The sequence below is a fragment of the Numida meleagris genome, chromosome 6 (genome assembly GCF_002078875.1).
Source record: "Numida meleagris isolate 19003 breed g44 Domestic line chromosome 6, NumMel1.0, whole genome shotgun sequence".
In the NCBI taxonomy this organism is placed as follows: Eukaryota; Metazoa; Chordata; class Aves; order Galliformes; family Numididae; genus Numida; species Numida meleagris.
This window is the reverse complement of record NC_034414.1, coordinates 24157559-24179949: the sequence shown is the minus strand read 5'-3', so window position 1 is coordinate 24179949 and position 22391 is coordinate 24157559. Positions and strand designations below refer to the sequence as shown.

General features: G+C 48.6%; 1 protein-coding gene across 6 annotated transcripts in view; it reads left to right on the top strand.

Moving 5' to 3' along the window:
- The window catches only part of CREB3L1 (cAMP responsive element binding protein 3 like 1), a 42336-nt gene extending 22808 nt beyond the window's left edge, over positions 1-19528 (top strand). For 3 of the 6 annotated variants that reach the window (XM_021401330.1, XM_021401329.1, XM_021401325.1), the window contains exons 3-12: positions 3952-4112; positions 5810-5888; positions 6830-6990; positions 7141-7290; positions 8073-8131; positions 10228-10296; positions 12590-12689; positions 16589-16709; positions 17126-17372; positions 17775-19528. In XM_021401330.1, coding sequence (XP_021257005.1) covers positions 3952-4112; positions 5810-5888; positions 6830-6990; positions 7141-7290; positions 8073-8131; positions 10228-10296; positions 12590-12689; positions 16589-16709; positions 17126-17372; positions 17775-17811 — 1184 coding nt within the window. In that variant the 3' untranslated portion in view covers positions 17812-19528. The remainder of the gene's footprint in view (positions 1-3951; positions 4113-5809; positions 5889-6829; positions 6991-7140; positions 7291-8072; positions 8132-10227; positions 10297-12589; positions 12690-16588; positions 16710-17125; positions 17373-17774) is intronic. The other 3 variants (XM_021401331.1, XM_021401326.1, XM_021401327.1) reach the window with 2 other exon arrangements.

Here is a 22391-nt window from a genome sequence, read left to right as displayed (position 1 = left end):
TGGCCTTCACTGCCTCTTTGGTCCCTGCAAAACTGCAGCCATTGCTACCATGTTCTCTAGGAGCCCCTTAGGAAAGTATGTGGGAGAGGATCCCAAGCAACCCGAGCCAAGCAAGCGCTGTCTTAATATCAAAAAGCTTTCCATTTGCACAGTTCTTTTTTCCCATCTTTAACCCCAGCATAGTCTTGGAGGGCAGTCATTCCAAATAGTCAATCAGGCAACTAAGAACAAAGAAACCAGCAAAAGTGCACAAACACATGGTTATTTTGTCTCTGCAAATGAACACAAGGAGGGTGCACCTTGGGAATGAGAGAAGCAAAAAGCATGAGTTGTGAAATGCAGTGAAACACCCCCTGAAGCCTGGCTACATGAAGCTACTCAGCTCTAGGGGACTTGTCACTTCTCTTCTCCTCTGCATCTGGACATATCCCTGCTTCAGTTGCATTCTCTCCAAGGCGAGTCTGCGAGTCTCCTGAATGCAGTGCAGCATTCCTCCTTGGGCAGAGGCTGGTTCAGTGTGGAGTACGTTACCCAGGATAGGCTGAGATGGATCTGGCTTTTGCTCTCTGAAGGTGCAGACTAGCTCTTTGCTGGGAGTAAGGTCTAATATTAGTGTGGCAAGTATAAGGGTATCTATGCCACAAGTCCTGCAGTGGAATAATTCAGCCCATCTTTCCAGGGCTATCTTGGCTTGTAATGGGATGTGAGTCATATTCTAGTGTAGCTCTGAGTCAGGTCCAGTATTTGTAACACTGTGCAGTCCTTTTGGCACAGCTCCATCCAGTCTCAATCCTTTTAGACATTCACTTCAAATTAATTACCAGGAGTGGCTTTTCTTTAACATTAACCAAGAACTGCTTGGTCTGCAGAGCTCCTTAGGAACGCCCGGACTCTGTCTAGGCTTGGAGCTGGCTGAGGCTTGCTGCTTATCAACTTTCTCCCAGCTTTTCTGCAGATCTTCAGCACTTCCAAATCCTGCCCCTTCCCACATGGTTCCCACTAACACGAGTCAGCCAGGACAAGCCGCTGGGTGCGTTGTGACCCTGTTTATCCGTGGAGTCTGCTTTCCAGATGGTTTGCACACACAGACCGGCTGCTTCAGTTCTCAGTATGAGCCCTCCATTTTGCAGGGTGTGATTTGATGCCAGGAGCAAGGGGAGCCAGGATCGTGCACAACAGTGGGTGCAGAACCAGCCTCAAGGCTAGTGATTGCATTCCTGTCCAGGTCCTGCTTCCCTGGTGCTCTCTGACTTACCACCTCTCCAACCCAGGGCAGCTATAGACATCTCACAGCCATACTTCTTCCCATCATGTACAGAGGACCCACAGCAGAGCATGAGATTCTTGGCATCCCTCAACATACAGTGGATTCTGCAGTGGTTACATACTGGACATGCCTCTGAAATGTCCCCTCATGCAGCAAAACATGGATGTGTCCACACAAAAGGCCTCCTTCTCAGTCCGTCATTGACCCTCTCATGGCTTATGTGTTTGTGAGTCTGTAACCCAATCATTCCCCAGATGAATCTCCAAGGGTGGGAAACAGAGCTGGGTCAGAACATAGACAGGAAATGGGAGGACAACATGTATAGTAATTTGGGTGTCTGCTCCTCAAACTGTCTGGACTGACAGCACTGGGGGTTGCTCTCTTGCTGAGTGAAGCCTTAATGCGGAAAACTGTTGGTGGTCTGCTCTCCCTTGCCTGATAACTGGCTTCAGCAGCAGGCCTCCCAGATGGAGGGTGCCTTGTACCTCTGAGAAAAAGAGAAGCATAGAGTTCTGCAGCAGAAAGGAAGGATGAGGAGAGTGAGGCCTAAAATCACAGCAGAAGAACTTCAGATTAGCCAGTAGGCAAAACTTTCTATTGTGGGTATAGAGAAACCCTGGAAGAGATTTAATGGGGAACGCCATGCACTGTTAATCGCTTTGCAGAGAGATGAGATTAAATCATACCATCTTCTGTCATGCCTGACACAGGTTTAGCTGAACTTGTCTAGAGTTGGGACACAGAACATCTCTCAAGATCTCTCAGCTCTGTAACAAGCTGTGGTTAGGCAGAGGCAGTTAGTCCAAGTTCTCCATCTGCAAATACTTGTGGCTGTGTAACACCTTGCATTCTACCATAAGAAAGGGCTTGCTTGCATACCAGGGGCAACTGGGACTTCATTACCAACTGTGGGCTTGGTGTCCTTAACAGGTCAGAGACAATGCAATTCAGTCTGTGTCTGCTCAGCAGCCTCTTAGTTGTCACAGCTGTGCAGTGCACCCCTGCCTGAGGCACTCCTCGATGATGCTGGCCCTGCGACGTTATGGAAGCTCCAGGAAGTGATCCAGCAGCACTGGGAGGAGAATGCTGAGCTGATATACACATGGAGTAGCCAAAGCATCTTGTATCTGTACTTGAAGATTTCCAGCCACTCAGAGAGCTGGAAAGAATGGGCCTCAGCTAGAAAGACTTCTCCAGGCAGCAAAATATGGGGTGCCAAGCCAAAGACAGGAAGATGACATACCACAGGCAAAGGCGACACTGTTAGCTGATGTAATTTCTGCCCAAACTTTGAGACTACCGTGTCTCATGGTTCCACCCTTTCCTCTCCTGAGGACAACAGAACCTGAGTTGGGTGAAGATGACTTTACGGTGCCTTTAACTTTGGTTCATATGGCAGCTCCCTCGTGACCAGTTGCTCTTTCATGCCCTTCTTTGCACAGATTTTTTTGGAGCTGAGAAGGGCCTTTCTCCTCCTCTCCTCCTGCCAGGACATCTTCTGGACTGAGGCTGCAGTACAGAGCTGCTTTGGGCAGCAAACAGCTGGGCCACCCCCCTGGCTCTGGGAGTGCTGTATGCAGACAGAGAGGTGCAGGGGTCGGAGAGTGAGCCTGAATGTTGCCTTACATCGAGCCAACTGGGGTACTGTCTGGTGACATACTTAGAAATAGTCTGTCCTTTGTCAAGATAAATGAGTTTCTGTTTGTCAGATAAAAAGGGGAAGGGATGAGGATTAGAGAAGAGGATGCAGGCTTCAGGCCAGCTCGGACTAACTTTTTGGCAGGCTGAAGTGTTTGAAGAGCAATAAGGGGCCTAAAGCATCAAAGCAGAGCCCAGGCTGCTGTCTTGCCTGGCAACTTTTTCCCCCCATGTGAGCTATACCACTCCTGGGATCTCTGCTTCCAGAGGTGAGTCTGGCTTACACCACATGCGTGGTACAGAGCAGGCAGGGTCTGAACGAGCGTCCCCACACAGCTCCATTCAGCACTCTTCAGTCACCTCCATATCCTTGCTGCTGCTCCTGCCACTGTCAGCAGTGGCAGCTTGGCACAGCAGCACACAGTAGCCCCCAAGCAATGCAGGGTGGCAGAGGTAAGACTAAGGACAGCAGCCCCACGAGCAGAGTGCCACACCAAGCTTCTTCCCATCATCTCCTCCTGTCCTGTGGCCAAGCTGTGGTACTCGACACAGAGTCAGCAGGAGGCCAAAGAGCATGTATGGACCCCCAGCAGCTTCTTACTGCCTTCATGCTTGCTGCCTCTCTAGCACAGATGCAGTGCTATACTTGGTAACACACCTGGGAGCTCTGTCATGCTGGCCGTGCTGCCTGAGGAGCCCAGCCCAGCATCCTCCTTACACTGAGTTCTAAGTATAAATAAACTGCAGAGAATGAGACTGAGACATCAGTGAGGGAAGAAACCCCGCAGCTGTCTTTGAGCACATTGGCTGCACAGGGAGAGCAGAGCAGAGCAGAGACACGATCCCTCTAGCTCTGTCCTGTCTGCTCTCTGCACACTGGGGGTTTGTTCCCTTTTGTTCCCTCTGTTGTGGGCCTGCACATGCTTGTGTGGTGACAGTGCTAAACTTGGAAAGACAGCCTCCCCAGATGGGGGGAAGCTGTCTGCATGGATTTTTTTTTGTCCTGTTCTTACTATAGTTTGACTCTCACGTTGTACATGTTTCAGAGCTGGAGAACGGAGTGTGGTCTCTGGGGCCCAAGCTCTGCTCCATCATGGTGAAGCAGGAACAGAACCTGGCTCTAGACCCGCCTGAGTCCCAGCTGGCTGCCAGCTCCAGACCTGTGCTGAACCTCAACCCTCTGCAGAGACTGCCAGTCCCCGAGGAGGTGAGCCCATCAAAGGTCCATCGGGAACTCGGGCTCTCACACAGCAGCACTACTGTGACGTGTACCCAGCTGTGTGACTGCATGGTCCTGCTAGGTGATTAAGCTGCTGGACAGACAGAGGAAGGTGATGCAAAGCCCAAGTACTGCATTATTTATCCTTCCCCTCTTGAAATAGCAGTCAGAATAGCACCAAACCTTAGGCTAGCTAGAATTGTCCTCTTGATTCCTGCAGTGAAGCTGCAGAACGGCTTATCCTTCCAGAGAAAGTGATGGGAGGAAGGTTTTCTCTGGCACAGGAGGTTTTACAATCTGGGTTAAATACAAGCGTATTTCCTTGGCACAAAACCCAGAGGCTTTTAAGCTTGCACATGTTGGAGGCCTCTCACATCCAATCTGCCAGTATTTCTGTAGCCACTATTTTGCTTATTTTCATTGACTTGGGATTACATTTTTCTCAGAGAACTGTGTCAGTTAATGTTATGCCAATGACCCCATTACTCTTGAGTACAGACCCCTGCCCTGCCACTGTCTTTTTCACGGCCTTGGACTTATCATATGGCCTTTTACTTTTCTCAGTTGCTTACTGGAAATGGAAGCCCCAGTCCAGCTCCTCCTTGCATTTTCCTATGAGGCAATGGGAACTATTATTTCTAGGGAACAAGAGGCCAAGTCTGTTGGTCATATCTAAGTTCTTAAAAAGTCTGTTTGTCTGAAGGAGGCTCACTTATGCCACTAGCATGTGGGAGGGAGCTGGGGGCTCGGTTTGGCTGTCCCTGAGTCCAGCCATGATGGACAGGAAGGTTCGACCAGTCTCACATAGATCTCAGCTATCATGTAGCAGCTCAGAAGATAACAGGAGTTCCCTGGAGTTCACTTCCTTTATTCACTCATGCTGAGCATCTTCCCACTTAAACAGCCATCCAAAACAAATGGGTACTTCCAGCCAAAACTGTGCACAAACTTCCTCTACTATTTACAAAGCTTGAACTTGCTGTGCCCTCGAAGCTCTGCTGTGTGTGCTCAGCAGCCATACCATGGTGCTCTCTCAGCTGTGTTTACAGTCTGGAGGAGTTTGCAATGTGTCTGTTCAGTGTAAAAACTTCCCCAGCCTGTGGTGGCCTGGGGGCTGGTAAGCCAGGGAGCTGAGGGGCAGCACAGCCCAGATGGAAGAAAAGTACTCTTTATTTAACTCCCAATCCTCTCCAATTGGAAACAGCTGCCCAGTGGTCCTGGTGAAAATCATGTGAGCAGGATGGGGTTTTGTTCTGTTTTCTTTTTCTGCACAACATCTATACTCCCATTTCTAATAAAGCCAGATCAAAGAGGGCCTTCCCATGGTAACACAGAGGTTGGTTTATATTGCATTGTCTGTGTCTAGCAAGGGAAGTATTGCCAAGGATGAAAGTCATCTCCCTTTTGGAGGTACTCAATGCACTGCTTCACAGTATATCCATCTGCCACTGCCGATTCTCCTGCAAACATGTGTTTACACTCCGTCTGCCCAGTGACACAAACTTCAGGGACTACGTTTGAACTCCTGGTTGTTGTTGTGTGTAGTGAAAGGCTGTCTGGGGGCAGAGCTGTGATATGAGGTGGAATACGGAGTGGTGAGCAGTGGCTGTGAGCAGCACTGGTGGGAGCACTCTGGGCAAGGGATGTCACAGGATCCAAGAACTCTTTCTGCTTCTTTTCCACAGACTCCCATTGAAATGACTCCAGCACCTGTGATCAAAGCTGAACCCAAAGAAGTGAACCAGTTTCTAAATGTACCTGCAGGTAAAAAGGCAGAATTTGCTGGTAAACGTACATCCCTCTAAATTACTCAGATACGGATCATTACTATTAATATCATTATTTGAGAGCAGAGCCATAAATACAAGATAGTACTGGGGTACAGACCAGTAGATGAGTGGGGCATTGTACGCTTTCAACTCAGATCAGCATCCGGACCAACAGTCACACACATAATTGTTCAGACAGGGTCTCCCAGGGAAAACAGGCAACCACAGAGTTGGAGACATGCAAGACTTCCTTTAAAGTCCTCAGAGGGACTGTAGCGTTATCCAAAAACAACCATTTGAAAGTCAGGAAATCCAGGATCCAGTTTAATTTGAAAAAAAAAAAACGAGTATCTGAAAATCCACCGATGCACAAATGAAAGCTCTATGGGAACTTCCACTTTACCTCAGAGAGACTCTTAGGGACATTCTCACTTCCATGAAGGCCCCCAGGACTCTCCAGTACAAGGCGGGGACAGTTTTCAAGCATTTGGCAACCAGCTGAGTAACCAGAATTGCTTTTGAACAAGTGTGCTGTCAGATGTGTGAGCCCTATGATGATTTTAGAAGAGCTCTTCTACAGAGCTTCCCGCACATGTGAACAGGCTATGGAGCAAAACATCAACGGCTTTATACCCCATTTTGGTTGACACCAGGTAATCTTATTGCTTTGTAAATACCACCGGTGTCTTGGCAAACCCCCCGCCAGTTCTCTGACTCCTGCAGTTCCTAGTTTTGCACATTTGAGGTCAGCCTCATCTCTGTCTTGGACAAAGCTCACTCCAGCCTTGCTCTTAGACATATCCCATCTTGTGAGACTTGTCACTTTCTTCTTTCAGTCTGTTTTATGGCAGTGCCTTTTCCTGTTGCTACTTGGCATCTATGCCTGTCCCAACAGGCTGACATGACAGCCATTGACTTGGTATCCTTATTTCTCAGTAGATGATCTGGTGCAGATGCCTCCAACTCCGCCCAGCAGCCATGGCAGTGACAGTGACGGGTCCCAGAGCCCTCGATCCCTGCCTCCCTCCAGCCCAGCCCGACCTGCTGCTCGCTCTTCTACTGCCATCTCCTCCTCACCTCTCCTCACAGCACCACATGTAAGGAAGCAAGAGGATGTCATGAAGATGCAGGGCTCCTTGGTTCTCAAAGGGGACTGGAAGCTTTCTGAGGCTTGTGGTGGGGATTCGGTCATTGATAAGGGGTAGGATCCCTTGCTGTTGCTGACAGCTGCTCTCTGTGTGTTCCAGAAATTACAAGGGACCTCTGGCCCACTGCTCTTGACTGAAGAGGAGAAACGCACCTTGATTGCTGAAGGCTACCCCATTCCTACCAAGCTGCCCCTCACCAAAGCAGAGGAGAAAGCACTGAAGAGGGTCAGGAGGAAAATAAAGAACAAGGTGACTGCAAAAAACAAACAAACCATGCTGTTCCCATGATTCCAGAGCCTCAGCTGACCAGCACTATAGTTCTGAGCCAGTGCAGCTCAGAAGAGGTGGGGTACTGTCTTTGATGCACTGGCAGAAGCCTCCCAGCCCACACAAATGGTGCTGTGGGTTATCTGTATGCATTCTGTTCATCCAGCCATAGCTGGAGAGCGTGGCTTCTAGCCCATCTCCTGTGAGTGCATGGCCTGTGATGGGGCCCACAAACTAAGGCATCTGACCAACCGTCCTGGTCAGGCCTTGCTGTGGGGGCAGGGAAACAAGAACCACAGCATGGTGTAGGACATGAGTGAAGCACAGAGCTTGTTAGCCAGGCAGAAGCTATCAGACTTTTGCCTGATTGGAAAGCATCTTGTGGGAGAAACAATGAGACCATGAATTAGTCACCCGGTGACTCAGAAGTGGTCTGGGGCAGAATCTGCCCAGATGGCCACAGCATGTACTGTGTGAGTCAGAGGAGTTCAGAGCAACCCAAAAGATGCTCTCAGCAGCAAGGGGGGGTCAGGCACACTGCAACAAATATTTGTGGTCTACAGGCCAAATAAGTCTGCATGTCTGCAGCATCCATTCCTCCCAGTTTTGGCCTGGAGACCAGGAGAAATGGCAGACTGGAAGGTGACTTCTCCATTTACCTGAGGGCACTGTGTGTGCAGAGAGCAGACAAGATGAGGAGGTCATAAAGACATGTCTAGATGCTTATGGTACTGACTCTTATCTGACGGCTGCCCTTCTCACAGATCTCTGCTCAGGAGAGTCGCAGAAAGAAGAAGGAATATGTGGAATGTCTAGAGAAAAAGTAAGTTTCTTCTTCTCTCTGTTACCTTTGACAATGGAGCCCTGTCCCTTCACAGCTTCTCTTTCTAGTGCTTTTGGCTCTGATAGCCCACGTGGTCCCATACATATGTAGTTATTCTTCCCCACAGCACCTGAGCTCAAAGATGACTGAACCAGGATCAGGGGTCTCTCCTGTTACTCCCAGTATGGTGTAAGGATGGTCACATGTGCTCCACCCAGCAGTGACACTGTGGCATCAGTTGGGTCTTTGAACCTCTCCTTACCAAGATGGTGAAGTTTAAAATGCCAGAGGAGCATCAGGGATTTCCATTGTCTCCCTGTGAGACTCAGTACCCACCCCTGCCCTGGAGTGACCTATTTGACAGTGGGAAGTATTCAGCAGTCACTGGACTTGCAGTGGGATTGTAAAAAAAGAAGCATACTTTCAACTCAGAAAACTACTGACTTGCTCAAAAAGTACAATTCCTTGCAAGACTGGCTGCACAGAAGTTTGGTTTGGGATCTTGCCCCTACTCCCCTCCCTCCTAGAAATCCTCTCACAGGATGGAGAATGCTCTAGAAATCTAGTGTTTCCAGCTGCTTAGTTTGGCTGGTCCTCTGCAGAACACGGGCCATTTTGGCTGCCCACAAGGTGGGATTTGGGATAAGAGTTATGTTTCCCCACTAGAATTGCTCCTATTCTGTCAGTCCCATGAGTATGCCTTCCTAGGGTACTGAATACAGCTTTTCCCCTATTCCCCATGAAGGGGACACACAAGCATTTGATAACAAGGAAAACCTTGCACCATTATTAACCACACCCTTTTCCCTTCTATTCTCCCTTTTTGTGCACAAGCTTTGTTTTTTTCCTTATAACCCACAGGTCCTGCATATATGACAGGCATAAGCCTAAGGTGACATCACATAACAATGGCATATGTCAATGAGGGTTGAAAATAACTCCTGAAGTCCTGATCCTGTAGTCCTCTCTGCACTAGTATTCCCAATGGGCATTCACAGGCAAAGCAGACTGCTGGGATCCAGCTGCAAGTTCACATTTCTGTTTAAATACCATCTCTTTCCCTGTTATTAACACCACCTGAGATCAGCAAAATGGAAAAAAAAATCCCCCAAACCCGATCTTAATTAACTCTTCCTCCTGCTGCTGTTTGTTTATCTTGTTTAAGTGTGCAGAAATTCTAAATGAAAACAGATGACTCAAGGCCCCTTCAAATTTTCATTCCCTTTCACAAGAAGTACCTCAGTGTTCATGCACGAGTCCAGGCATCGCAGCATGTCACCTCCAGCTAGCATCCCACACAGACACCCAAATCCCTCAGGCTGGGGCTGGGGAGGTGCTCCCCTTGCTCAAGTAGCAGGGCCATAGCAATCAATCTGTGCTGGGGCCTTTTCCCCAGACGTGTATGTACTCAGTGCCTTGTTACGCTAGTGCATTGCTGGGACAGATGGCTTTCAAGCAATGCCAGGTTTAAATGTGAACCAAAAGGAACATTCGATGAAGGCTTTTTATTTTTATTTTTTTAATGTATCAAGTCTTTGGTTAGCTTGGCTTTCTGCATGAGCTGGTTTGTCAACATCTGTGCTTGGGCCCTTCACCATTCAGCACGACACTTTTGCTGGAAGCCCGGTTTTTGCACGGAACGCTTGGTTTGGAGGTAGCCCGGGAAAGCCCAACATCACCAGGCTGTGTCCCTGCCCTGGGGGTATTCCCCTTCCCCTGTCCCAAGCGCAGCACAATGCCTTTCTTCTCCGGAGCACTGGGAGCAGCCTGCAGGTTCTCTGCTGCCCTCAAGTGCCCATAATGAGAGCTGGCCCAGAATTTGTGCAGAGCTGCCTGGTTTCTGCTACAAGGCACCTAGCCTGGCAGGTTTTGGACCCAGTGGGAGAGGTGTGAATTTATTCCCCCCACCCCCCGTTCCTTTGCCATGCTCCTTAGGGGGGGTTGGAGGCGATGGAACATTTGGCTGAAGGACCACATGTGCAGGCAACGAATGTGGCCAGTGAGCCTGAGCTTTCTCAGTACAAGAGAGGAAGGGACTGCATCTGCTTCCTCTGTCCCACCTGTGTAACTAACTGGTCATGGTTTTATTCCCACAGGGTCGAGACATACACAACAGAAAATAATGAACTCTGGAAAAAAGTGGAGACCTTAGAAAATGCAAACAGGTAAGAGGAGCTGATCTCGAACTCTCTGTGGGGTGTGCAATGGAAGGGAGGCCGGGGGAAGCACTGGGGCAGGAGGGCGAGAAGAAGGCGGCAGTCCCCTGGCTGCTGGTGGGGTGGGTGTGCTCAGTGAGGCACTGGTTTGGGGCCCATGGCAGCAGCAAGGCAGCTGGGTTTGCTTAGTGAGCCTGGAATGTTTGTGTTGGGACGGCCAGGCCACGCCGCAGCAAGGGGAGGGAGAGGAGTTCTCTCCCATCTCTTCCTTCTTCTCCTTGCAGCCCTTCGAGCTCACCATGCTTTCTCATAGCCCTCCAGGGCTCTGACTGTCTCCAGGGCAGCTGCTCTGAGGGAGGCCTTGCACACCAACTCCTCAAACCCACTCCTCCTGTTCTTGGGCTCTTTAGAATCCCTGGGCTTTCTGCAGCTGTTTCAGGTTTCTGTTGAGAAACAGCTGAACAGACTCGATGGGAAAGCCATTTCCTCTAATAACGGCAAAGATCCCAAGTCCCACCTCATCCAGGCCAACTCCCTGTGTGCGTGGTATTGGTGGGAACCACGTGGCTCAGCCCCCCAGCCTTTGTTTGCCCTGCCTCACCCACTTGCACAGCTAGGCTAGAGGAGCTCCCTGCAAGCCTGAAGGGTCTGCTCCTACCTGCTGCTGCTCCTGCTGCCTGCCGTAGAGGAACAAGATGCTCCTGCAGGCCCAGAGCAGGCCCCAGCTCTTTCCTTCAAGTCTCTGGTGAGCACTTGTGCTCTCCATATACAGAGCTGGTCAACAGATCACCAGGGGAATTTTCTTCCTTGGAAGGAGATAAAGACGACTCATACCCTTGCTGTGGGGATGAGCAGCAGGAAGAGAGCACAGCCCTGCTTTATCTTACTAGATGCAGTTGGGTGTAAGCAAGGACAGGGCTGGTGAGAGAGGAGTTCATTTCTGTAGCCCTGTTTGCTGCCACTACAGTATGCAGTGCTGTGGAGCACTCCTGGAGGCTCTGCCATTCTCCTCTTGTCCATAATACAAGATCCATGTCCCCAGCTTCTGTGCCAACCACTGCTGCTGGGGCGTGTCACAGGCCCAGCCGAGGTGTTCCATCTGCTGGTGATACTGCTGCCTGGCCACAGTTACCCACAGGGCACAGATTGATGCCCAGCCTCCGTGGGAACACAGACCCTGGTGTTGAAAAAGCACAAGCCCCACCCTACAAAATCAGGAGATCGGCCTAAAAGCTGGGGGATTATTTTTTCCTTCTTTTTTTTCAAAAAACACACTGTCCTTTCTAATTGGGTTTGGTTTTCAACCACTGCCAGGGGGATGCTCTGTGCCTCTTTCCACACGTACAAGGAGCAGAGGAGGATTTGGAAAGAGATAAATCTGGGATTCTCCTGCAACCTGGCTCCAGGACTTGGCATTTTATAAAAGCTCATACATATTTATGTGAAACAGACGGCGATCCCAAGGGGAAATGCTCAGTAGTCCCTATTTCAGCAATTTGGAGCCCTTGCTAACTGCGTGCTCTGCAGTTAGGCTCCCTTGTCCCAGATTTCTTCATCAGCCCAGTGAAGGTTTTGGTGGCTCTTCATACCACACCTACCACTGTTCTGTGTTTGTGCGTGCCAATGCGTGCCTTCAATTAAACAGGGCAGAGAGACCTCAGTACGTGTTCCTATCAGAGCAGCCAGAGAATGAATTAATTGTTGAACTCTACATTTGGCTTTGTCCACATCCCTCCAGAGAGTTCGCCAAGACTGAAGAAGCTGAAGGGGATCAAAACTGTTTTTTGTTTCTCTCACCACCGCATGGTTTAGGACACAGGTCAAACCACAGAGCATGCATCTCTGAGTCAAGTGGGAACAGGCAGACCTCTTCTCAAGGTCTGTGGAGGCAACAGCATTCAGCCTCCAAACTGGAGCTTGATTTTCATGGCAGCCCAACTCCACAAGGCTTTGAGATGACTAGCTGCAACCCTGACTGAATGGGACATTCATAACTGAGGGCAGCTGCAGTGAAGGTTGTGTTGGATCTACCCATGAGCAGAAGGTTCTTCAACCCAGTGGCACCTTGGGGGCATTTCTCCCACAGTTCCTGCAACACTTCATATCTCAAACCCTTCTTTGTTTTGTGCTTCCCTCACCTTCCTGGTTGAATAACTTGGGCAAGCTATAGCCATGAGGAGAGATTTGTTTTTACAAGAAAGGAAAATCAGGGTAAATTATGAAGGGGTTAATGGAAGCTTTTCATCATTCACTGGCTGCTGCCTCTTTATCAAGTTCTGATTTGGGTTGTTTCCTGTCCCAGGACTCTGCTCCAGCAGTTACAGAAGCTGCAGGCTCTAGTAGCTGGGAAAGTCTCCAGACCTTACAAAATGGCTTCCACACAGACCGGGACCTGCCTAATGGTATGAGTGTCATTTCCATCATTCCTTTTTGCCATACTTCCCCAGACGCATCATCAATTGCCTGTTCCTTCCCTCTTTCACACTGCCCAGCTCTGTTGTCAGTTATACTTGCTTTCTCCTTGCGTGTTAACAGTCACCAGAACCGGACCCTGTGTCACACACACATTAGTTCCTTATGCAACAGCATAAGGATAATTTGTGTTTTCACTATCTTGTTATTTTGGACCAAACAGTACTTGGTTTGCTTTTCATTAGCTATTGGACATTCAGTAAAAAGTCTCCAATGAGCTTCCATTGTAATGGGCAGACTTCTTTTTTTTGCTGAGTTGGTAATGCTTAGTGTTTAAGTAAGCAGGGTGGACAAATTTCTTAGTATTCATAACAGTGGTCATTACCTTGTATCTATCAGCAAGAAACGACATCTGCTCTTGCTATGCCTGTACATCAGACTTTGTTAAATACAGCTAGAATTCTTCTGATTTGCCCTTTGGCTAACCAAAATTATTTGGGGTCATCTGTTGGTTTTGATAATCCCTGTTTGCCTCTCATATCTCATAGTGGGGGAATCATAGTTAAGCAATCTTGACTTCACTGTGGTGCTTCATGGCATGCCAATGTGTGGCCTTAAGTGGAGTCAATTGCTTGTTTTTCTTTTTTTTTTTGCCAGGGAAGAATACTTTGATCCATGATAAAAATAACCTTCAACCCTGTGATATCTTTGCAGGATTGTCATAGTAGGTGCTTGTGAAGAATCTGTCATTTATCAAATTATCTGTATCTGGTTATCACTTCTATACTATTAACAGTCATGAAATACAGATGAGGTGTTTGCTCCATTTTCTCAGCATGCTCTGTGTCCTGAGAAGTTGTTGGGTTTTTCTTCTTTGTTCAGTTTCTCCTTTCAAAAATCTGCTTAAACTTTTGCTACTCTTCACTGCCTCCATATCAGATCAGATTTTAAATGACAGATCTTCTTTTCTGTTCATTGCTCTGTTGCTTCATTCCCAAGTTCTTTTCACATTTTTGGGCGTGACCCCACAGGACCCAGTGACTCACTGCTCCTTACTACAGCAGCTCATCAGGGCACTGCTGGCTCCAGCAATTCTTCATTGCTACAACCTGAAATGAGCAAGTCCAGGAGAGGTGCCTTCCAGACATCCTCAGTGCCATATAAACTGATAAAATACCTAATTTAGCTTCCCAGCAATGTCTTATCTCTCCTTGCTGCTCCCTTCATTCCACAGCATCCCAGCCCACACACTAACTCTCTCAGGCTTCTGAGCTCTGAAGCATTTCAAGAATTTGTAATTTGCTTTCCTATCTTTGGCCAGTTCCTCTCATCAGCCTCCTAGTTCCTATTTTCCATTTCGTCTCCAAATAGAGCATTCTTTATCAAGACAGATATGTAGAATAATCGGGCATTGCAGCATGGGAGCGCAGCAGAAGACCTCTCTTCTCACCCTGTGCCTTTTCTGCTGGATATTTGTCTAGCTAATTCCTGAAGGCTCCAGCAGTGAGCAGCCCTCAGCTTCCCTAGGCAAACTATTACAGCTCTTCATTATCTTTCCCAGATAAAGCTTTTGGATATCTCATCTAAATCTTCCTTGCAATAGCTTAAGTGGGCACACTGTAAGCAAGATCAGTTTAACTTTTTTGCAGCTGTGTTTTATGTATTTGAAAACTGCTGTTTTTAAATCACTCCCTTTGGTCCACTCTGCTAAATCACCGGTTTCTTCAGTCTCCCCTCATGAGCTAAGTTGCTGAATCACTGCTTGTCCTCAAGGCTCTCTTCCTGGCTTTTTCCAATTGCCCCACATCTTTTTAGATCAAAGGGGCCCAAGGCTGGGCACGGTGTTCCACCTGAAGACCCATACAGAATCAACGAGCCATCCAGAAAGCCTATTCATCCAGTGAAGCTTGCTGGTCTCAGCGTTTGTCTGTATGCATCTCCCTGCTGTTCTCTTGGAGCATTTCTTCCCATGGTCAAGATTATTTCGAATCTGAATGCTGACCAAAAGCCAATCTGCTTGTGATCTCTCCTATCTGTAGATTTGATACCATCTGACATCCAAGTCAAGCTTTAAGACGTTGTATCTTACCAGAGCTACAACAGGTCTCTTTGATACTCCATCTTCCACATCCTCCCAGCTTAACAATGAACTATTTGGCAACTACTTTCTGAAGATGCTTTTATAAAGCAATTTTTTTCACCCACCTTTCCAACTGATTTTGTAGTAGTTTCCTCTAGACTAGTTTTCCTCATTTTTTAAGAGGTCAAAATGGTGAGGTGTTTAAAATCAGGGAGATGAACCGTACTAAGACTCAAACCAAGAGTTATTGTTATGAAATATTTTAGAACTTGAACTAGAACTGAATCAGAAAACCAGAGTCAAACTGAAACAAAAGAGTAAAACAATGCTGTTTTGCAAAGCCCCAGCTGAATGTCTTGTTAAAGCAAGTTAAGTATATTGCTCCCTCCCTGCCATAAATCCTGTTTTGTCTTAGAAGAGAGGAAAAGAAAGTCTTCACAGGGCTAGCTCCCCTTTATGAAACAGTGTGGTTGGCTGTGATAAATCCAAGCAATATCTATTTGGAGGGTTTTTTTTTTTTAAACCCTGTTTTTGTGGAATAAGGAATTTAAATGCCTTGCATGCCCAATATGATGTGCTTAGCACCTATGTTGTCCATAGCTATTTCCTTACTTCAAAATCAGCCATGGAGAGTCTGGAAAACTAAACTCCCCTTTACATAGTAGAGTATCCCTGTGCTATCATTTTATCTTCTGCATATCCTGGAATTCACTGGTGATCTGTATTACCTTGAAGTACCAGCTTCTGTGTACTACTTAGACATGGCTACTCCAAAATATTTGACTAGTCCAAAAAGCAGTCAGGAAATTGCTGACTGTCCCCATGTATGTTCCCATGGGTGACACTTGCTGATTTGTATATGTGCTGTAGAAATCATCAGCAGATGCATCGCCTCTTCAGATTTGCTCAAGCTGATCACAGCACTGGAGGCAGCTATTAATATACCACCCTGTGGGTGGTATATTAATGTGGTTATCCGTAGTATTCAGGTAATATTCATGTGGGTATTCAGGTAAAAAGGATTTGGCTTTTTATAGTTTCCCACTTGCTCTGTATTGTTAGCTCCCCAAATTAAATGCAGTCCCTTTCCATCTGCTCTGGTATGTAACTCTGAAGCTTTACCATTACAACAGAATTTACAAACAGGTGCAGAACTACCAGAGGGGAATTTCCAGGGAGCTTTCATCTGCCTCTCCTTTTATTGCTGTCCAGTAGCTCTGACTATTCTGCCCACAGCCAGAAGACACATGGCCCAGAATATGTGCATGCCAAGCATAAGTTTAACTCCTTCTTTGGACTCTGCCCATGCTGTCAGAAGTTGGGCTGCTGCAGTTCTGCTGCCACTTATGTCCTAGCACGGGAAGTAACTTACTTCACTTCGTTATGTGCTGTGGTATCTTGTAGATGTCTCCCAATGAGCTTGTTTACTTGCAGCCCACTGCAGCTCCTACTGTGCTAATGGTCAGGTTCCCTGTGATCAAGGCAGACTTCATCTCTTCCCCTGTGCATCCTTCCTTCCCAAATTGTTCCCTAGCTGTGAGCATCTCTTATCAACTGGAGAGAGAAGTTCTCACCATGGAACTATAAATACTTCAGAAAAAAAAAAGCAACACAAGGAAGCTTCTGAGTTCCCCTTCTTAGATTTCTAGTAGAGATTAGTAGAGCAAGTCCTTTCCTCCCTGAGGGACTGCAGTGACCCTGTAGCCAACCTGACTGCATGCTCTCACACAGATGTGTCTGTACGCTGAGGGGGGAGGGGGCTTCCTTGTGGTCAGTGACACTGACTGCATGCTGATATCTCCTCACTAGGTGCTGGTGCTCTGCTTCGTTCTCATCCTGGGATCCCTGATGCCCTGTCTCCCAGAGTTCTCTACAGCATCACAGACAGTGAAAGCAACACCAGCGCCAGACATTTACACAACTAGTAAGAGTGAGTCTAATGTGGGACCTCCCTTTAATCCCATCAAACCATTTCCAACTTTTCTCCTGCCACATCTGGTTCAGGGACAGCATCAACTCTCCAGAGTCTATACCCCATGGGCTCTTGCATGGTGGGATTCCTGGCCTGTCAGTGATAAAGATAGCAGCACCTTGTTTGGGCCTGTGTTTGCTTTCTTCTAGTCATTCTTCCAAATAGGAAAGGCTGTAATATGAGGAAAAAAACACAAGTCAGATTGCCTTCTGGAGAAGTGGTGTGTCCAGGGTAGCATTTGCCTCATGAAGCTCACAGGAATGGTGTATCTTTTAGATCAGGACAAGGCCATAGCTGGGTGGGTATCTGCTAACCACCACGGCCCGCTGTGAGAGACCTTGACCTCATTTAACCCATGCTCTCTTTGTTTCCAGTTCAGTCACGGAGCCTCTTGTTTTATGATGAGGGTGCTGGCTCCTTAGAAGAGAGCTATAGCTCCTTCCTAACCATGGACCATCCTGAGGGGTGGGAGGCTGAAAAAGTGCAGTCTGACGAGCCAAGGCCTCATCTGGCGAGGACGCATGAGACAGCCAAATATCTGAGCAAATCCCATCTGGAGAGTCCTGACCAGAACCAAACTGACCCAACTCTAACCCACCTCAAAGAGCAATTCCATGAGAGGTAAGCAGGTAGGGACCACGCTCTGAGCCCCAAACAACAGCATGGCATCTAGGAGGGACAAGCAGGCATGTCCCCTTCGCTGCAAGCTTAGAGCAGCCAAGCTCCCTGGGGCAGGCAATTAGACAAGGAACAACTGTAGGAGGCCAATGCTGGCAGAGAGCATAAGACCAAATTTGTTTTATAGAGTAAAAATTTCAAACTCCATAATCAGTGTCCCACTGCTCTAAGTATGAACAGGATAGGATGACTCAGGTGGTCCCAGGTTTGTTGGTCATTCAGTGCCCTGGGGAAGAGCTCCATCCTGGTTAGAGCAAAATGGCTGGGCAGGGGGGTAAATTTACCTAGGAAGCTGCAAAGAACTTTGACTGATGCCTTGTCTTTTTTTTTTTTTTTCCTCCTCAGGGAGACAAGCTCCAGTGAGACAGCTGAATACTTGTAGCAGCTGCTGGATCTCAAGGCTTCATCTGTCTGACTGCAGGATTCCCTCCTCACTAAGAAACTGAGGGGACTTGGCAGGAGAGGACACTGCATTCAGACACTCCTAAACTGGCCTTGAGTTCAGCTCCTCCCCTTCCCCGTGGCCCTCTTTGGTACTGATTCCTCTGAGAGGAGTCGCAGGACTGCCAAAACCAGTAATAAGTGGCTGATGAAGTCCTGAGACACCCTCTTCTCCTGGCCTTATCTCCTGCTTGAATGAGCACTACCCTATGGGTGTGGGCTTACCATGGAATGGAGGGAGGACAAGAGGAGGCCCTCAAACTGTTCAGCTCACTCTCCAAAGCCTCCATGGGGGCTGTCCCTAGATGTGTACCCCTTGGCTACATCAGATGCACATGAAAGAGTTTTACTGCTCTGCCTAAGGGACTTAGGTGACACTGGGGCTGGAGAGAGGACTCTGGAGAGTTTGAGCTCATTCCTTCCCCTCCATCTGTTAGTATACTTCTGCCTCCAATGAGAGAAAAACTAGTTCTTCCTTGCTCTAGTTTTCTCTTGATGGCTATGCCTACATAACTTCCACGCCAACTATCTGCAAAGATCTGCACACAAACGGAGTGGGGGAGACAGATCCCAGACCAAGATAAACAACCATGAAAATTAACTGGCAGCTTCTGGGCAGCCAGAACTCTGAAACAGGGAACAATTTTTCCCCACAGCCCAATTCTGTCCACCCTCAGCACCTTTGCTTTGGCAGCGGTGGTATTTCCCTTTTTGTTCCCAGCTTGGGCCCTACAGTGTGGTGCTAACCAGGTCAGTGCTTTCCCACTTCCCATTCTACACACCCCCTGCTTTGAGAGTGGGTGAGAGAAATCCACTTCCATGACCGTATTACAGCTCTCCATCCTCAATTCTGCTTCATGCCAAATGGGATCTTTCTAAGAACCATGAAGAAAAGCTCTGCAACCTGTTGAAGGGCTGCCAGAGAGCCATAATGGTGCTGAAATGACTTGATCTCAAACCTGTTCCATTCTCTTTAGCATCCAAACATCCACTTCTGACCCCTCACCTTCCCTGCTCAAGTGTCTCTTCACTCCGTACCCTCAGCTGTCCTTTGCTAGAAGGACAATGTGGGACTTGAATTTCTGAGATCTGGGATGCAGCAGATTGCACATGGGAGCCTCTGTGTGCTCCACTACATCTCACAGCAGACAACCCTTGGCTTGTTTTGCTTCAAGTGCCCTGGACTCAGACCATGCTGCCCCAACCTCTCCACCAGTCTCTCCCACTGCTCAAGAACTGGAAGAATTGAGAGAATGGCCCTCGCATCTCTCTCTTTCCTCTCTTTTGAAAGCTGCTTTTACCCCTGAAGCCATTTAAGACAAATTTGGACACAGCTAGCTGCAATCACACATGCTTGGCTAGAGGGGGTGAGGAGAAAGAAGAAAGCCTTCAGCACAGCTTTTCTCAAAGCTCACGTAGGATCTGCTTCTCACCAGATACCACAGCGCATCTGATCCTCTGCCTCCACCCCAGCACAGAGAACCACTGCCGGGTCCAAGCACGCCCTCCTCCACCCCAGCACCTCCACTGTGCGTGTCCCCATGCCTCCCACTCCCACCGTTGTACAGAGACCAAGAGCAGAACTCGTTTGTACATAATGAACCTTATTTTGTATTATTGCCGATCCCTTAAGATATTGTATTTTGGAGACTCTCAAATCCTATTTTCAGTATTGTATTTTATTAAAAGTTAGTGCGGGCTTAGCATCTATGAACTCCTCTCTTGTTTGCAGCTCACTTTCTCCTTATACTCTAGTAGCTGCCTCTTCCCTCCTGTTTTGTTTTTGTTTTGTTTACTTTTTTTTTTTCAAGCCACTTTTCCCCCCTCTCTCCTATCATTTGCTCTGCATTCGCTTAGACAAGCAAAATAAAAATAAAATAAAAAGATGCAGCATCAACCCTGGGTTGACAGATCCCTTTATTCCAGCATGGCTGTCACAGCTTCTGACCTCATGCTCACCAGATGTCCCATTCACTAACTGCACACAGAATTGGTTCAGTGCTGGGAGCTCACACTCAGCGTTTGGGCTAGAAGAAAACTTGCGTGTTTTAGGTCAGTAACTTGGGAGCTGACTGCCTGTTAGCTTGCACCTCTGATAGTCCACTTACATCTGTGAAAACTGATTAGTTTTGTCATGATTTGGTGTGAAACACACAGCAACAGGGGGTCTAGGAAATTAAGCTTCATTCTAGAGAACTCCTGATGGGTTTGTTAGGATTTGGACATAGAAATGACCACTAAAGGTCATAAGGAAGCCCAGGCAGGAGACATCTGGACTTCAGACATGCCTGAAGAAAGCTCTTAAGAGGACAATTTCTCCATCATTGACCCTTTTAACACTGACACAGTTGGAGAAAGCAGAACCCCCTCCATCAGGAGGGAATCTCCCTTCATCTAGGCAAATCCTCTCCATTCGGCAGTTCGCCAGATAGTGTTCTGAGCCACTCAAAATAGGCACATTAGGACCTTCTGATCCTTGCTGTGCCTCTAAAGTACAGCCAGCCAATCACACATCCCAGTTTGGCAACAGCAAGTAATTAGAGCAGAATGAGGAAATTAGCAAAGTGAGAAGGCACCTTCTTCCCAAGTCACCTTCAGCCTGGCTCAGTTACACTCAGTGTGCTCCAGACATCCACAGCCCACCTCTGCCATGCCAGGCTCTTCCCTATCTAGGATCATTGCTGATGAGCCTGTGTACTGCCAACATGTACAAGCCCTGGACAAAGGCGTACTGATGGAACACAGTCTCCATTTTGCAGAGACAAGTTAATCCCAGCTGTTCTCCATTACCAGGTGCAATGCTATAATGTAATAGAAAGTATAGCAATAAAAGCATAGTAGCACAATCCTAGGCTGCAGCAAATGAGAACAAGCCCAAATGCAGCAGCAACAGAGATGAAGAAAAACTGCTTACCTTTGAAAGGCCCCTAGTAGGCAGGGATCTCCAGCAAGATCCCCTTACCTCCACTGCCAACCCTTAAATGAGGTCTGGGAAGGAGTGGATCCTGGCTCCACCCCTTTCAGTCACTCAGGTGCACTGCTTGCACCTGAGCTCCCCTGGGTTGACCCTGCCTCCCCACCAGGCGCTCAATCACTGGTTCAGGCCGTGACAGCATTTTTGCTACTCCAGGCCAACTTGGAAAAAAAAACCACAATTGCCTTTGTAGCTCGCCACTAAAAATTGAGCCACCAGTGGTCCATGGGAACACTGATGTGTTACAATAGGGCGTATGCTATTGGAGCTTTTGGTAGAGCATGCCTACTTTCCAGAAGCAGCATATTCCCTCTGGGTGTCACTGCTTGGAGCTGTACTTAACCATACTTCTTGTACAGATCCATCATGAGGTACGCAGGCTTCATTCCTGCTCCTTGTCAAGGAGCTCTGGGTGCCTCTGGGGGGAACAGGGTGATCCACCCTCCTCACAGCCCCATGCTGAGTGGGCGTTAACTGTGTCAGAGCTGGCGCCTTGTTCCATGTGGGTTTTCTTACCTGGTGGAGCTCTCTGCCTTGTGCCTGATGAAATTGTCCATCAGAAGTGAAGGTAGCTCCCTGCGCCTTGGTATGACCCATGCAGGGGACACTCAGCCTGCAAGCAGGAGGCACAGAGCTCACCCAGGTTCCTGTGGGAGGGCCAGCCCCCATCTCGCAGCTGCAGAGGGGAACAAAGCCCCTGTGGAGGCTGGAGGGGCTGAGTCACGCTGCAGGAGGGAATGGGCTCCCTGCAAGTCACGACTGCACGAGAGAGCAGCTGGGGCGGAGGCTGGGGCTGCGCCATGGGACTGGGAGGTACGTGGGTCCCCAGGGCTGGGAGGCAGCTGCTACAGACCCACAACACCCATTTCCCCATGCCCAGCAGGTCGAAGCTCAGTGTGTGATAAACTTGGGGTAGAGCAAATCCAAAGCCAGGTGTCAGGCACATGTGGGAGCTCTGCAGGGTCCCTCAGCCCAGTTGACATGGCTGGGTCCGGAATCACCAAGCACGGCCCCAACCCAGAGCAGACAGATGATGCAGCTCTCCCACTGGATATCTCTGCCCAAAGCTGGGGAGCCCTGCCCCAGGTAGATCTCACCCCATGGGACAGGGACCCAGAGCTGCAGGTCCTTCACTCTGCTGGGGCTGCTGTGCAGGTTTTGGGGTGTCTGCTGTGCACAGCTGCTTAGGACAAGCAGCCTCAGCTGTGAGAGTCCAGGGCTGGGGATGCCGCCACGCTCCTCTGCCTCCCAGCCTCTAAAGGGTTAAGTGCCAGTTTCAAGTGTCTCTAAGGTGACACTGCGCTCCCCGCAGCCCCCCTCCCCATGCACACGCTCACGCTCGCTTTCTGCTTTGTCTTTTGAGGGCTGCTGCAGGATCGGTGCACAGGCACCTGCATGCCTGCCTGCCTGCACTGCTGCCGCGGGGGACGGTAAGGGACGCGCCGGGCCCTGGCACTTCAGGCTCTTTCCTTGGCCCCGACACGATCTCTCCTCAGCCTGTTTTTCCTGCACTCCGAGCAGCAGCACTGACGTCTGCAAGTCTCCGT